The 17004-nt window shown below is 34.2% G+C and overlaps 1 protein-coding gene and 1 long non-coding RNA gene across 2 annotated transcripts in view; one reads left to right on the top strand and one right to left on the bottom strand.

Moving 5' to 3' along the window:
- The window catches only part of LOC148948521 (uncharacterized), a 32325-nt gene extending 31671 nt beyond the window's left edge, over positions 1-654 (top strand). The window contains exon 3 of the long non-coding RNA XR_016142194.1: positions 387-654. This is a non-coding gene — a long non-coding RNA (uncharacterized LOC148948521). The remainder of the gene's footprint in view (positions 1-386) is intronic.
- Positions 655-4701: 4047 nt separating this feature from the next.
- LOC148948518 (uncharacterized) overlaps positions 4702-17004 on the bottom strand; it is a 195830-nt gene continuing 183527 nt past the window's right edge. Inside the window, exons 11-14 of the mRNA XM_089094955.1 lie at positions 15059-15244; positions 12840-13023; positions 9407-9582; positions 4702-4997 (exon numbers count right to left, since the gene is read on the bottom strand). Of these exons, the coding sequence (XP_088951081.1) occupies positions 4773-4997; positions 9407-9582; positions 12840-13023; positions 15059-15244 (771 nt within the window). The 3' untranslated portion in view covers positions 4702-4772. The remainder of the gene's footprint in view (positions 4998-9406; positions 9583-12839; positions 13024-15058; positions 15245-17004) is intronic.

Here is a 17004-nt window from a genome sequence, read left to right as displayed (position 1 = left end):
CAATTCTAAAAAGAGTTAATAGATATCTAGTTACAGTAAGGAAAAATGTTTTTAGGTTCTTTCGGTGCTGGTATTTGGCCATCTTTCTTCACTTGTATTTGCACAATAAAATCATCACATCCATTTACAATAATCAAGCAGATTAAATTCAACACTTACGAGGCAGAAGCAAAGGTTTGTTAAATCTTTTAAGCTCCTGAATGTTGGCATTCGGCACCTTTATTTTACAAAGACTTTATGGTATCCATTGTAAATGATGTTTGGTGCCTAAAGTTCTTTCTGAACAGCACCAAAACAACAGATGTTTTTTTTTTACTTCTGACAGATTATTGACACGTCTGCTTATGACACATTATGATGAGAGTGGTAATTCATTTTTATTGCAGATATTCCTGGAGGATGAAACCTGGGTTGCTTATTATACCCTTGGAACCAAAGAGCAATTGGTCGATAAAGGGGCGCATTGTCACTGGCTAAAGTCAATACTAAGCAAATCTTGACGTATTAAATAGTCGTGTGCAGACACGACTCTTCATATAATGTGCAGACACTCTTCATATCCTGCAGAAACGATATTTTAAAGAGTTTTTAACACAATGTTACCACATTGTTTAAGGGTTGTATTTTTTATAAGATGACATTTTGTTGCTTGTTGTCTTTTTAATAAAGAAACAGGACAAACTTTCCAAACATACCTTTTCAATCGAGCAACTCTTTCTTCGTAATAATTTAACAACAAACGAAGAAGCAGTAGGAAGAAACGAGTGACACTACGAGAAATTTACGGAGTAAATATAATTTTGGCTCTATATTTTCACATTAGAAGGGAAAAGAGGGAAGCTTAATATTATATGAATTTATGAATGATATAAGTAAATATTTTAGATTGTTTAAAGTGGTGTCAATACATTGAAATTAAGAAGGGCAAAAATGTATTTTTTTTCAAATGTGAGGGAGAAGGAGTCAATTTTGGGTAAATATATAGTGGTCGGCCATTTCTGCTTGAAACATCCAAAAAAGAATACAGGGGCAGCTTCAAGTACCCAAGCCAGGCGTCAATTGGTGGTAGGGGTTTGTGTCCCTTGATTTGTTCATCCCCATAGACTTTTTGTGGGTTATTTGCATTAAAATTCTTGTTTTCTTTGTTATTTTCATCCTAATTTTTTTATGAACTAGCACAACTACTTAAGAGAAATGGACCTGATGAGACGACTTCAGTAGTAATGGGAAACACAAGATTGAATGACGAGAAAAAACTTTAAGAATTAATTAAGAGTAAAACTTTAATAATAATAAAAAAAAACTATCTGCTAATGTTATAAAACTAAAGTCTTTTTCTTGCTACTAAGAAAAATTCAGATTTTTATGCTTAAAAAACTTATCAGTCTTAAAAAACTCACATTTTTTTATATTATCCTAATAAAGATAAAGAAATTTAATCAAGTGCTTTGACGCTAACATTTTAAAACTACGAAAAATGTAAAACCGGAAATTCATTAATTAGAGATATTTGAGTCTTATTTAGACCAAAATACGCTTTTATTATTCTATCCAAATTATAACTTTATCCTTTAATGTACCAAGGACACTGAAAAGGAAATCTTATTCTTTCAACTGGGTAAATGGAAGCTTCTTCTTCTTAGAATGTCAAGCCTTCTGGAGTCCACTTTGGTCTCCTTTTGGTTTTATCACGATTTTCAAGCTGGAGGTGATTATGGGTCAGGAATAAATATTGCCACCATCTCTTTCACCTACTCGCACACATTATTATGTCACAAGAAATCAAAGATACTTTTGTATAGATGTCTTTCAGTGTTAGCTGGTAGGCTTGAGAGCAGCAATACGTTGATGTCAGACTGGAGGTTTGCCTCACTGAAACGTGAGGCAAACCTCCTCACTGAAGGTTTCAGTGAGGTTTGCCTCACTGAAACGTGAATGCATCATGGGGATGCATTCAAATTAAAAAATCAAGTGGCTGAGATTCTGGAATAGTGTTGCAAAATCTGCAATATTGATCAGTTCATTTATGCAAAGTAAACTCCTCTTTTCTCAGGATCAAAGAGTTACTTTTGATTCTATAGTAAAGAATATTATCTGCCCTTGACGGAAATAAGGATAGAAGGAGTATTTTTGTTTTTGAAGGAACTCTTCTTCTGAGTATGTCTCTGAAAGTCTGGGCCTTCAAATTGGGATTGATTGGATTATACAAGCAGCTAGAACTTGATGTTAATAAGGCTATTTTGGAGACTGATTAATTAATCAGTGATTGTCTTCATGCCTGTATCTATGGCACTCCAACAGATATTATCAATGAGCTGAAGGGCGCCTTTGGAGTCTGAAGGCAATACTACTCTTCTGAATGCCTGTGGATTAATATTGACGACCTTCAAAGCCTCTTTTATGGCCAACAGCTCTGCAGTGAAGATGGAAGTATTATCAGGAAGTCTGGTTTTTATATTCAGTGGATAACTTGGGATAACAAATGCAGAGCCACATCTGCTGCTTTTTACTGAGCCATCAGTGTAATGTTGGAGAGAGTCTGGATACAAAGTGGTCATTTTCGTGCCTGAATTTGGATTGATAGATAATTTGTCTTTTTCAATTTTTTTTCAATTCAATCGGGTTTTATTAGAACAAATAGAAATAAATAAACATAAATAAACTTCCATATGCAACAAATGCAAGTTGAGTCCCGTTTTGCATGGGTATTAACTCTAGTGAAACACTTGGAGATGACATTTGTCATCCTGCAGGGAAATGAAAATGACTGAAACTGGGTGAGCCAAGTTTCCAAGATAGGACTATCGAAACTATGCGAAATACATTATTGGAAAGGTTTCCAAACTATGCCAAATGCAATCTTTGGAAAGGTTTCCAAACTATGCCAAATGCAATCTTTGGCAAGTGAGCCAAATAGACATAGCGTCAGACATATCATGCTCGCGTGACGTATCACTCGTATCTTGCTGTAATATTTGATGATCAGCATATTCCGTTTTTCTAAAATAGAAGGCAGGCCAGTTAAGTGTTTCAATTTGTTAGACGGGCACGGAGCATCAAGCCTTATGGCAATTTTGCTTACCGCATTTTGAATTGTTTCTAATTTAGCAAGATTAGTGTTACTACAGTCTCCATATGATTCAATGGCATACTCAATCTTTGAACGAATAAATCTCTTGTAAAACTCATAGAGTATTTCTTAGGAATTGACCCACTCTGACCCTGCTAGTCGTTTAAAGATGTGTAATCTTCGCATAGAGGAATTTTTTACACTTTTGATTTGACTTTGTCACGCCAGTCTTGGATCCAGGCATACTCCTACAAATAGAGGTGCAACAACGTATTCAGATTCCACATTGTTGAAAAACAATTTTGGTGGTATGAGAGACTTCGTGTTGTAAAACATGATTACATTGGCGTCAGACTTGGAGATAGGTAACCTGCACAACCATATACACGTTATTAAAAAAAGGGCAAACCCGGGAACTCAATTTTTTTTATGAAAAAGACCTCCATATGCAACTATGTAGTTTTACGCTTGGCGGGCGCTAAGTTTGGAAATAGGAACGTGTTTGATAGATCAGTAGGAAATGAGCAAGAAAAATATATCATCATAAAGCTCTAGAAACTCTAACTACCCTGATTATGGCTATGGCGAAAGACAAACACTGTTATAAATCTAAGCTACGCTTAGATTTATATGGACATTATCAAAATTAAAACACTTGACATTATTAGTTAAGTGACTTACAAGCAAAAGCATCGTTTTAGGAAGATCAATTGAGCTATCCTATAAAACAATATCACTTTTATTACTCAACTTTTACATATTCCCAATTGCCTATATTTGTTCAATAGCCCAACTGAACTTTATGGTTGTATGATTGTTGTATCTCTCGATGATCAGCTGCAAATAAATTGCGCAACCCCTTAGGTTGGGCTTGTTTGTTAACAAGAAACGTTTTTGGTTGTTACTTTCTATGGTTCAAGTGTGGCAAAACAGGAGAGAATTTACGCAACGAAAATATGTAAAGTTAACATACCAAAGGAAATAGCATAGCAACCAAAGAAAAATCTTAGAAAATCCCAGTTTTCAGGTATGAATAGACAGAAAATGGAGCCAGGGGGCAAAAAGCGTATTCATTTTGATGAAAAAAAAACAACAGAGAGAAAAAACTCAATGAAAAAAACAAACGAGACTGCGGCCAGTGGAGAGAAAATACGAAAAATGTAAAACAACGCGGATATTTCGCCTGTATCAAAACAAAACGTCTTCAGCAAAAGAGAAACACAAGAAGAACAAGATACAAAATCAAACTAATACTAAAAACAAATAAAACCACCACCAATAAAATACAATTGGCGCAACTAATCCACGTAGAGAAAAGAAGCTATTAAGAGTTACTTCAATGAGAACACCAAAGCAACTGAGATAAAAATATAAAAAAATTAAATTACGTTTTTACTGTAGGTGGGGATAGATAAGCATTCCAATTCTCACATATGTACATGGACATATTAGACCATTGTTCTGTCATTGTTTACACATTAATCTGAATTGGATGTTGTAGTTTTTTCCATGTGTTAATCCTTGAAACAGTATGAGAAAACCAATAATTTGTTAATATATTGTAATATTGCATTTACTTGTGTCGATAACGAGCCTTCAATGCGTCATTTCATCTCCTGTTGTTCTAATCATGGTTTATATATTATAATGATACATTTAACAAAACATACAATAAGCAAAATAACTAAAATTAAAATGCCATTCATCGAGATCCGAGGTCATCGTAGCACACATCACAAACTCTAGCTTTCCCCTTGACACTCGGAACATTGGCAGTTTTGGAAGAGCAGTCGGCACAAAAGATTTGTCCGCAATTTCTACAATGATGCTTGCGTAGAGTAAGGGTGAATTCCTTGCGACAGTTGAGACAGTGAGTTGTCTCCCTATCCTCTGCCCATTTTCGTCCCGTAAATTTGGAGTTTTCCATCTGTAAAGTAATAATTTAGGCAGCATAAGAAAAGGATTGGTTAATAAATTTAAATCTAACGAAACATAAAAAAACACAAAATAAAATTCTACATTAAATAAGATGAGAGCTTATTGATTTGATTTCTAGAGAAAAACAACTACAATGTATTTTAAAGGAATAAATCCCTACCCTTTGAACACTTTTTAGGCAGCAAAACAAAAGAATAAATTCTTGCCCTTTCAAAATTCTTTACGCAGCAAAAGAAAGAATGGTTACGAAACTTAAATCTAAAAAAACATCAAAAAACTCAAAATTAATTTAAATAAAATGAAAGCTTATTGATTTGATTTCTAGAGAAAAGCTTAAAACAACAACACTGTATTTTAAAGAAATATACAATTCCTGCCCTTGGAACATTCCTTTAGACAGAATAAGAAAAGAATTGGTAACTAAACTTAAGCCTAATAAAACATAAAAAAAAATTTATTCTGCGTTAAGTAAAATGAGAGCTTATTGATTTGATTTCTAGAGAAAATCTTAAAACAACAACACTGTATTTTAAAGAAATATACAATTCATGCCCTTGGAACATTCCTTTAGACAGAATAAGAAAAGAATTGGTAACTAAACTTAAGCCTAATAAAACATAAAAAAAAATTTATTCTGCGTTAAGTAAAATGAGAGCTTATTGATTTGATTTCTAGAGAAAAACTTAAAATAACTACACTGTATTTCTAAGAAATAGACAATTCCTGCCCTTGGAACGTTTCGTTAGGCAACATAAGAAAAGAATTGGTAACTAAACTTAAACTTAATAAAACATAAAAAAAAATTCTGCGTTAAATAAAATGAGAGCTTATTGATTTCTAGAGAAAAGATTAAAACAACTACACTGTATTTTAAAGAAATGGTTATTATAAAACATAAAAAAAAATACAAAATTAAATTCTGCATTGAATAAAATGAAAGCTCATTAACTTGATTTCTAAATAAAAGCTCAAAACATCTTGACCGTTTACTTTTAAAGAAATAAAGATAATTTCTGGCCACAGAGCCCTGCAGGCAAGGCCGTATACAGAGTGGTGGTAGGTGGTTTCAACCCCCCCCCCCCCCCAAAAAAAAACTGTTTGTCCAACTCGTGAAAATATAACAAAAATGAATAAAACAATTAGGTTTTTTTGTTTAAGCTCACGCCCCAAAAAAAAATCCTTTGGTAACCCCCCTCCCCCCTCCCTGAGAAAAATTCTTGAAATGGACCTGCTTGCAGGGACTATACTCTTATAGGGAAGTTTAATATTTTTGTATTTGCTGTTTATAGTAAATGTTTTCTATATTTACTCTTCAATAAAAGCATCAATAGAAGAGAAAAGAGAATTCCCATATTGTTTCAGTCCAACGGAATGCCGTTATTGGGCAAATCTTTCACAATAAATAAGAACATTCAGGTTTTTTTTTTAAAAGGCGGTGAGCGACATAGTGAATTTTAAGTATTAATCTCAAAATTTCCGAAATTTATTTTGTTCACGGGTTTTGTTTAATTTTACGTTTTGGTGGACCTCTAGAATTTCCGTGAAATTTTTGCTCTATACAGATGAAAAACTATAAAAAGTATATATATTTAAAAAAAGGTATTTTTTCCTTAAAAATCCTACTTTTGATAAACCTTATTTTTTAATCTTTGAAAAATAAATAGTTCAGAAACAAGTTTGTTTTTGTCGCAATACATTTGATAAAGTGATGATATTAAAATTGATGTGGATTTTATAAGGATGAAAAGACACGTTTTTTTTTTTTAACTATACAGCATGAAAGATTTGTAAGGTACGGCGAAGCATGAAGTTGAACCAACAATGTTTTTTTTTTTTATTAACAAATGGGTCACAAAAAAAACAACATACAAATCTCCATATAATGCTAACAAAACAAAACTGCATATAATACCAACAATAGCAAAATAGGTCCCAAAACATATTAGCGTGTTTGGGATAACCCAAAAAAATGAACACTTCAACTACTTATACACTAATACACTACCTCGGGGAAATAATACTCTCTGACTCCTCCTCTCCTCCCCCACCCCTACAAAACAATTAATAAAAAATCTAAGGAAAATACATTTTTTTTATTTTACAGGGATCTTAAAGGAATTCAACACTCGTACTCTATGATTCATCATGCTTCCTTTCATATACCGACTATCACCTCAATCAACATACAAGAAAATTTTTCTCTTTTAGCACTCACAAACATATACTCACTCCCAGATCAATCACCTTATCCGTGTCTACAATACTGGTTAAAACAAATACATCGCAAAGAAGCACGAAATTCCTCAAGAACCTTCTTACCTTTTACTTCCGCCGGAAGCCTGTTCCATACTTCAGGACCAATATACCTAATAGAAAATTTAGATCTGGTAGTAACTGGAACCGGCATTCTAAGTATCTCAACAATTCTAGTTTCATATAGCTATGTTCCGTTTCTTCATAGAATTTCAAATAGCATGTAGGTAACGAATTGGAAAAGAATATTATACGTAAAAAAACGTAAGAAAAGCTTAACAAAGCCAAAGACAGATACACTTTTTTATTTATGATAACTAAATTTTGAGAAGCTTTGAAGTAAATTTAATGTCAAAACTCTTACAGGCTTGTTTTGTGACAGACGAAGAAAATATAGATAGCTACCGAACGTTGACGACCAAACTGAAACACAGTACAGCAAATATGAATGAATGAGAGAAAGGTACAACATTCTAATAACCTTTTTAGGAAAAATATTTTTCAGCTTCCGCAGAGTTCCAACATTTTTGGCTAATTTAGAACTTATAAATGCAATATGATCTTTAAAACTTAGGCATTCATCTACAATTACACCAAGATACCTTATTGTACTTGTCCGTTTTATACTTCCATTTACTAACTCAATTTCTTCAATCCATGGGTAGTAATTTGCACTTCTGCCATATAACATGAACATTGTTTTCTTCTTATTAACATGCAGTTTGTTCACTTGCATCCACGTCTCGATTATCACCATTCCTTGTTTCATGCCATTTTTCAAATCCGCTTCTGTTTTCGCAGCCATTGTAAATTGAGTATCATCAGCAAAACTTGGAAGTATTGCTTGCGCCGGGCCATCAGAGTACCTTGGAGTTGACAGTTGTTTGAGGCATCCATTTAGATCATTAATGTACACAAGAAATAATAGGGGACCCAACACAGACCCCTGTGGCACTCCGCACTTAACTACCATCTCTTCTGAAAGGACTGTGCCCAGCCGTACTCTTTGTGTTCTTTCTTCAAGAAATTAGGCTATCAATTTCAGCTTTTTGGAAAGGAGTCCAGCATTTTCAAGCTTAGGCAATAAAATTTCATGATCTATACAATCAAAAGCCTTCATAATATCCAGAAAAAAAAAAGCCACCCTTAAACCTGAATTTAGGCAATCGTTAACAAATATTTTCAAAAATAATAAAGACCATAACTGTAGGGCTCAGTATTAAAGTAAACCATTCCAAAATTTCTTCTTATTTTTTTGCAATGGGACGCTAAATGTAGAACGTTGTAAAACACTTTTTCTGCCGATAATTCTTTGCAGGTTAGTCATTAGTCAACTAAGGAAAGCAACGTCGGTCTCCTAAGATAAGATAGAGTATTGTAAAAATAGCTTTCGCTAGCAAATAGTGTCGAACTGGCATTCTTTGAAAAAAAAACAAGCGACATATAAAAAAATTTCAAAAAATACATTAATCTCTGGAACTATTTATAGGTAAATTAATTGCATAGCTTACAAAAAATACGCGATTTCCATATTCTGTAAATGGTCAATTTGTATATGTGTTACCGTGACTGTCCAACATTCGTGAATGTCGACATTCACCAGTGAATCTCCGACATACCTTTTTTTTTCTCCTTAGATTTAGTCAGCGTTGCCAGTAAATTTTTTTTCAATTTAATGCAAGGTTTGATGATGACAGGCTAGGTTAGATTTGGTTAGGTTAGTTTAGGGTTTTAACCCTTTTTGGTATTTACAGCCAAATTTAACCTAGCCTATCCTAACGTAACTTTAACTTTCACCATCATAGCTTGCATAAGACTGAAAAAGCTTACTCGCAACGGTAATTGAATCCAAACAGAGAAAAAGGAATTTCAGATATTTACCAGTAAATGTCGACACTAACCAGATTTCGAACATTCACGGTAATAAATACACTTTACTATCTCGCAAAATAAAATTCTAGTTCAAATATTAATTTTCATATTCCAAAATGTATGTGAGCTCAGCTTAACCAGTTTCTTCCACCCGGCCCCCCCCCCCAAATCTAATACTAACAAATTGATATTTATACTTGAACTTTGATGCAAAAATAGTCCAAGCTAAGGTTTAATCTATTTGTAACTACAACAGCAGAGCCTTCAATGTACCTTCAAGAGTTGGTTTTCACGTCCAAGTTCGTGCAGCGCTCCCTGACTATCGTCAAGTTTTTTCTTATTTTCAGCAAACAAGCTATTCATTTTCTCAAGTTCATCTTCAGCCGAAAGAATTCGATCCAAGAGAGCCTTCCTCTCTTCTGCTCCAGACGAAACAATAAACTCCAACTCTGAAATATTCCAAGTTTAGCCAAAAAAAAGTCTAAACCAGTTTCCAATACAGGCAAGCTGGTAAAATGGCCCGTGATGTTTGACAAGCTGTAAATTAAGAACTTTACACGGGGAATGGGGGACTTATGAGGAAAAAATTTCCCGGATTGGGGATTTCCAGCATGATTTGAAAAATGATCAGAAATCAGTCATTTTCAAATGAAAGTATACTAAGGACAATGTTTCAGGCAGAATCGTCCGCAAAAAAATATCCAGTAGTATTTTCAGCGAGGATGGATTTGTCTTGATTGGGGGGGGGGGGGGTTGCACGAAAAGAAATTTCAATGGAGGACTTTCTCCAAGGGGGAGGGAATTTTCCATGGAAGCCAGATTTCCCGACATTATTTGAAAAACGATCTGAAATTTAATAAAAAGTTTTTTCAACTGAAAGTAAGACGCAACATTAAAATTTGAAACGATAATTTTTTTAAGTATTAAAAAACATTTTTCTTGAAGAGCAAGGTATTTAGGAGGGAGCAATCCCCCTAAAGTACAGAATACTTTCTGTTTGTTTAAGGTTTTAATGCTGCTCCTTACATTAAGTTGAAAAAAAAACTTTTTTTTTAATTTAATAATCACAAAAAAGCCCCAGGACATCAAAATCATCAGCATGACGAATTATCACTATCTCTAATTATATCCACTAATTACTAACTATATCACAATGAAACTACATCCCTAATTATGGAGAGTTCTATTATTACTAAATTATCACGAAAAGCATCAGGACTTATGTTATTCCGACATTAGTAAGCCCAAAATCCTAACAGGTAATCAGGTTACTGCCATACATTATGCACTTGGATTTTGTTTAAGAAACCTGAAGTATGTTTGCGCCCCCCTAAGCATACTTTAATAAGACGCTGCTTTGTTCTGAAGGATCTCAACCCGTTTGAAATTAGAATAAAAATTACTTGACCATACCATGCATCAGTATGAAACATAGGAGCGAATCAAAACGTGGTATAATAGCAATAAAACCAAAATTTATGATTCGAGAAACAGCAGTTGTTTTCTACGTGATTAGAGAATCTTGTCTCTATTTACTATTTATTTATTTTTTACTTGAAAACACGATTTTTTGAATAGAAAATGCGTTAAAAATCCTGTTGTTATACATAACTCGATGCCGTCACTAATGCACACTAAAGAAGAAGAAAATGACAAACTTTTGTTTTAATTCTTAAGTATACTAGAAAATGTATATTAGAAAACTTTTTTTAAACATTATTATATACATTAGAAAAAATTTTCTAATGTATATTAGAAAACCTTCCTTATAAGTCCAAAAAATTAGATATCTGTAGGTATTGAATCCTATATAAGGCTAATTTTTGCAAGGAATATGCTTGTATCCTGAACGGTGGATTGGACAAAGTAGAGAGAAAATCGTGAATTTCTCTACAGGGGGATCTTTATGTTTTCCCATGTATTATAGTTTAGCATTTTACAAAAAAAGTTTCTCATAAATAAAATGCAGATTCTGAAAATCTAGTGTGTAGACCCTAAATATTAAAATTGGTATGTGTTTCAACAGCTCATTTAAAACATATCACATCATGTTTTGGGAACTTGCAATAAAAGCGGATAAAATCTTAGGCCAAACTGAAAATTTTCCGATTTTCCCGGGAAAATTCAGCTTTGTGAGCTGTGATTACAAATAGCTTCAAATTTTGTGAACAGAGACAAACACTTACGAGCAAAATTTTATTTGTCTTGGATTTGGGGCTGTAACCCTGTCTCCGAAGCAGTTTCGACATTTGAGTCTAATTTATCTAATTTAATTAAGATTCTAATTTCAAGGCTTCTGTTCCATTATTTAGTATCTTTTAGTACATATTTCGATAACTAGCAACACCACGAACTTCCAGCATTAATTCCACAAACCAAGGATAATTCATGAATGAAGGTATAAATCTTAAAAAAAAGAAAAAGATCAATTGGTGTGCTACAGCTAGATTTTCCTTGCGTTTTTTTTAAAATAAAATCATTGTCATTACATTTCTAGGTTGTATATTTCTTTTCGATGGGCTCATGTTTGCTCTTTTGTTGTACTAAAACAATCAATTTTTAAGCTTTAGTGCCAAAAAATAATTCGAAGAATTTTCTTAAATTACGTATGAGTGCGTGACGGAGGGAGGGGAGAACCATGAAGATCCTACTCAATTCTCCTTTCTATGGACCCATTTACCCATACATTAAAATCACTGAATCAAGGGAGGTTTATGTAATGACGTCAGAGAATCAAGAACGTCGTACGGGCAAAACTAGTTTAGAAATAAGTGTTTGATCGCAATTTCTAAAAAAAAAACATGTTAAAAAAATGCCGAGAAACGCCACGTGCTATATGAGGCTGATGATTTTTTCTGACAATAGTGTCAGTTTCCACTCTTAAAAGTTCATTCTGCTCTTTGGTCAGTATCATACACGGTTACCGGTCAGCTGCATCAATTGGTTATGTTACAAAGAAAGACAACATCTCCTTTTTTTCATTTATGCTTCTTTCGAAACTTGAATTAGATATCATTTATACATCTTATTACTTTTAAATGGCCGTTTTTTAGAACTTCTATTTTTACAGCGAATGTTTAAATAAAATTAAAAAATAAAATATATAATAACGAATAAATCTTTTAATTCAGACTGTGAATAAAACAAAAAAAAACCAAATTTTTCAATTTAAACATAAATACAATACAAAATAATATAAATGAAACACAGTTAAGTAATCAAATAATAAGCATTCAGCTCTACAGCTCTATTTAACACCTGAACTACCTTGAAGTCTTATCTGTTATTATATACCTTTGTATATTCATTTTAAATAGAAAACGGTTGAAGAAATTATTCACAGGTAACGTTTTTGATTTTTGACGACTATTGCTAGATTTTTATTTCGTTTATTATTAGTTTTCTTTTGCATTCCTTTCTTAGATCCTAATGTTTACCTCCTTAAGAATAAATACCGAGTTCGAGCAAGATTTACCTCCCTCCCCCTGTCGAAGAAAACAAGAGAGGACTTGTTTCTTACGAACAGAATTTTATCTTTCTTTCTTTGTATTACAAGTTTAATTTTCTATTATAGAATTATTATTGTACAATATTTCTAAAAAACAGGATTTTTCCAAAGTATAAAGAAAAAATGCTGTACATTCAAGTCAAAAAGGAAGAAGCAAAAAATATCGGAAGAGGAGCAAAAGAAATCGACAACACTCACCTATTTTTTGCCCTTCAGTTCGATCCAACTTTTCTTGGATCTCAGCAAGATTTGTCATGACTACTTTCAGCTTCTGATTCGAGCTGTCCAGTGTATCTTTAGTCGAAGAGAGGTCACTTCGAAGATTGTTCACGAGCAATAAATTCTCTTCTTTCTCTCTTTTAAATTGGTCTCCAATGGATTTCTAATGAAACAAAAGTATTTCTAATCGTGATTAGAAGCCTTTAGGATTTTTGAATCAGTCTTGATGTTTTTTTAAATAAAAGTAAAGAAGTAAACCCAATCAGTTGCGAAACGCAAATACGGAACGGACATAGCAAATAGTGACATAACGTTAAACAAAAGTTTAACGTTAAACATAACGTTGAAAAAACGTAGCATATTTAATAACCTAAAGACATTGGGGTCGGAGAGCTTTTATATTTACACATTTTAATTTTTCGGATGCAAATCAAAATATCTCATATGGGCTAAGTTCCTTAGCTAGTCTACCCAAAATGCAGTATATATCTCTTGAACTTTTGTTTGAAGGAGTCAACAGGTCTCTTAGATAGAATAGGCCCCACAAGGAAACTATTTCATGCAGAAAAACAGCACACAAAAAAGTCGTTTTCCATGGGATTTCCCTGCATAGATAAGTTCATGTTAGCTCCTGATTTTGGAATAGCCGTTTTCATTTCCGGTTGGATTTTAAGTCGCTCTTTTGTTGCCATTATCATATGCTGGCTCTTTTTTCCTTCAAGTTTAGTTTTGATTCTTGAGTACTTTGAAACATTACTGTTTTTTTTAAGCAGTGGAGACAGCCTGGGGGAAGTCTATTTGTACTGCTTCCTCTTTTTTATTACACTCTTTCCTGCGCATTTCTCCTTTAAGTGAAGTGCGCATAAACTGTTTAATATAGACGAGGAGCACAAAACAAAGCTATTTTTCAAGAGCCCTTTCCTAGGCCCTTCCTCCTTCAAGCAATCGGAGAAACTTGCGCATAAGTTGTTTCATAACTGGATGTGCAGAGCATCCAAAACTGTTTTCCAAGGGCTCTTTCCTGCATAAATAGATTCAATTTAGGTCCTAATTGTGGATTGGTGGTCCCATTTTTGGTTGGGTGTTCAGTCATTCTTCTGCTATCGCTATCATAAGGTAGTAAATAAATTTTAAGGGCTATAGGCAGCAATAAAAACATGAAAATAATAGTGAGCAAGTTTGAATGCCAATATTTGCCAGTTAAAATCAAGTACAAACACGAGGAACCTCTGGTCACCTCCCCTCCCCTACCTCCCCTTCAGGGTCAAGTAAAAGAACATAAAAGTGAAATTTGCTGCAATCTTTGAAGAAAAAGCCTCTTTCAAATACTTTAACACAAAACGACAGAACTCAAAAAAAGAATTTAATATGTTGTATGAGATACAGATAAGTTTTAACATACTTGGACAATTGTCATGCCGTTTTGGAAGACGATTCTCAAGATCCGAGAAAAAATACATTCAGCAGGAAACACAAATACGAAATATCATACAAATAGTTGAAAATTTTAGTAACAGGAAAAAATCTAAAAAAAAAAAAGAACTATCGCCTTTAATGATACTAAAAAAACATGATATGGCACTCGAATAAGGGCTAAAGGCAAACACACTTACGTGTAAAGCCGAGCACACTTACGTGCCACAAAGATATTGTTTAATCCAAATATTGATTCAGTCCAAAGACCTTATAAAGAAGTAGTATATTAGTAATTTTTTTTCGATCTTTTTTTCTATTTAAAAACCTCTTCTGGGATAAATAGTCGTTCACAAAATTGCTAGGAAAGAGCTGCATGTTCTTGGGCGTAGGCAGGATTAGGCAGCATATTGTCTAGGGGGGGCAGTCGATAGTGTGATGGAGTTTTATCAACTGCTTTTTCCAAACCATCTGCTTTTACAGCCATATCTAATGTAAATTTGAAGGTCTTGAGTGGGGGGCAGCTGCCCCCCCCCTACGCCCATGTGCCTGTTATCGCTATTAAACAAATTACCCTAAAGATAAGCCGAAGAAAATAAAAGAAAGACGCTAATAATAGCATTATCAAAATGTAAGGATATCAGAATTTCAAATGACTATAAAAACAGGAAAAAGGCACAATTAAAACGGCTTGAAAGCTTCCATTCGGATTTTTAACTACATAAGACTGTGCTTTTGAACGAAATAAATATGTGCTTGGTTTGTAAAAGAAAAGATTTTCTTACCAGTTCAATCCGTGCTTTATCTGCCTCTTTTTTCAAGGCGACAACACTTTCTTCCAAGTTTGCTTGGGTATGTTTCCACCGATCTTCGTTTTCTTTATTTTGGTTTTTAATTTCCGCAGCATACGATTCTAAGGACTCTTTTTCGCTTTTTAGTATTTGCAAAGAGTCTTCAAGCTTATCATTGGCCTGAAACAACGTCATAAATTATAAATAAATTAGTAATCAGCCTCCTTGCATCTTTCATAAAAAGAGATCATGCAAAACAACTTTTAAAGGTTTTTTTTCAACTAACATTCAATGATTGTACTAATCACGCCATTTGCAAAAGAGGGGGGAAAGATGAGCAACGCGAACGATTTATTTTTTTTACTCAAACTAGACTACTGTACTAATAAAATTTGCACAAAGGCGGGGTAAGCTGGAATGGGAATCCTTCCCCCTATAGGTTTCTCGAAGTATCCCTGCCTGGGAAAAGTACCCCTGCCCCATCCATAAATACGCTCCTTCCCTTTTTCAATCCCCTTCCCAAGGCCATATCCAAGGAGATAGGTGAGTTTACCAAGTTTACCCCCCCCTCCGAAATGTTTGTCCGACTTGTAAAAACGCAACAAAAATTCTGGATACGCTCTTACTCCTTGACAAGTCCCCTGACACCATCTACACCCACCTCTAAGGGCGGGGCATGTGCGCCTAAAATGCCAATTCCCGAAAATGTAGTGGGGGGGGGGAATACATTTTTGAAATTCTTGGAGGGTAACTGAGTTGTTTTATGAATTTGTTCTATTAAAATACCAAAAAAAGGTTTCTCTCAATGGAAAGAAACTTTCAAAACCTAAAAGGGTGGAGAAAGAATCTAGGGGCAATCCTCCATAGTCTTATTGCTTACGAACACCCCCCAAATGATATCTTCATTTTCGGGCCAAAGTTACAATTATACAAAACAGCTGTTGCTATTTTTGAAGAAAATCTCGAGACGCTGATGACGCAAATGTCTAAGAAAATATCAGATTTCTCTTATGTAATAGCATTTCTACTATGAAACAGCAGAGAACTCCTAAACCTTATTTAACATAATATATCATCTGATAATCTGTGAATAGCAAAGCCGGGTCGGGATTTACCAATAAGCCCACTAGGCCCGGGTCTTGAGGCGTACAATGTCAGGGCGCGCAATAAATTATTACTGAGTGATTTTTTTCTTAACAAAACTGGATTGCTGTGATTTATCGTCCATGTACCAGATGCACTACGTCGCCGCGCTGCCTATTCACAAAAAGTGAATTTAAAACTACATAGGAATTCCGTGGCCAATTATAGACTGTCAGATCACCCAAGAATGACATCTGAGAGTTCGGTATCCCCTCATTCTTTCATTAATTTTGGCTCATCAGTTGCGGTCTGTTCAGTGCCTCCACTATCCCTGAATTTTCAGAGATTTCCCCGAAAATCTCGCAAAAACTGAGTGGCAAAAACACTTACGCCTGGAAGCGTCAAGGCTTTAAATCCGGCCCTGAGCAAAGCCCTGTCTTCATCAATAATGCCGTCAGTATCTCGTGATTTGAAACGCCCCTCTTGTTATGCAAACAAGCTCTGATAAATTAATTCATTTTGTTAGTTCACTTTATCTTACAATTTAACTTGTAACAAGCAATTGTTTTGTACAGTAAAATAGAATATTATTTTGCATGTCTTTATACACATAATACGTCATGGGCACCAGCTGGGGTGGGGGGGGGGGCTAGGTGGGCCATGCCCCCTCCCGGAAATTTGGGACTATAAAGTAATTATAAGGAAAACCAAAAGAAAAAAAGCAGAATATGGAAACAACATGGAAAATATGTGTGTTGCTCCATTGCTGACTGCCTGCCAATAGATTTTGACCCTATAACTAAAGTGTAAGAACCTTACTACTGATAATATTCAATCAAAGAATCAGCTTTTTATGG

The sequence above is a fragment of the Artemia sp. Qi Xiang Cuo genome, chromosome 9 (assembly GCF_049724085.1).
Source record: "Artemia sp. Qi Xiang Cuo chromosome 9, ASM4972408v1, whole genome shotgun sequence".
Lineage (NCBI taxonomy): Eukaryota > Metazoa > Arthropoda > Branchiopoda > Anostraca > Artemiidae > Artemia > Artemia sp. Qi Xiang Cuo.
Note: the sequence above shows the minus strand (reverse complement) of the source record. Positions and strands in the feature narration are given on the sequence as shown.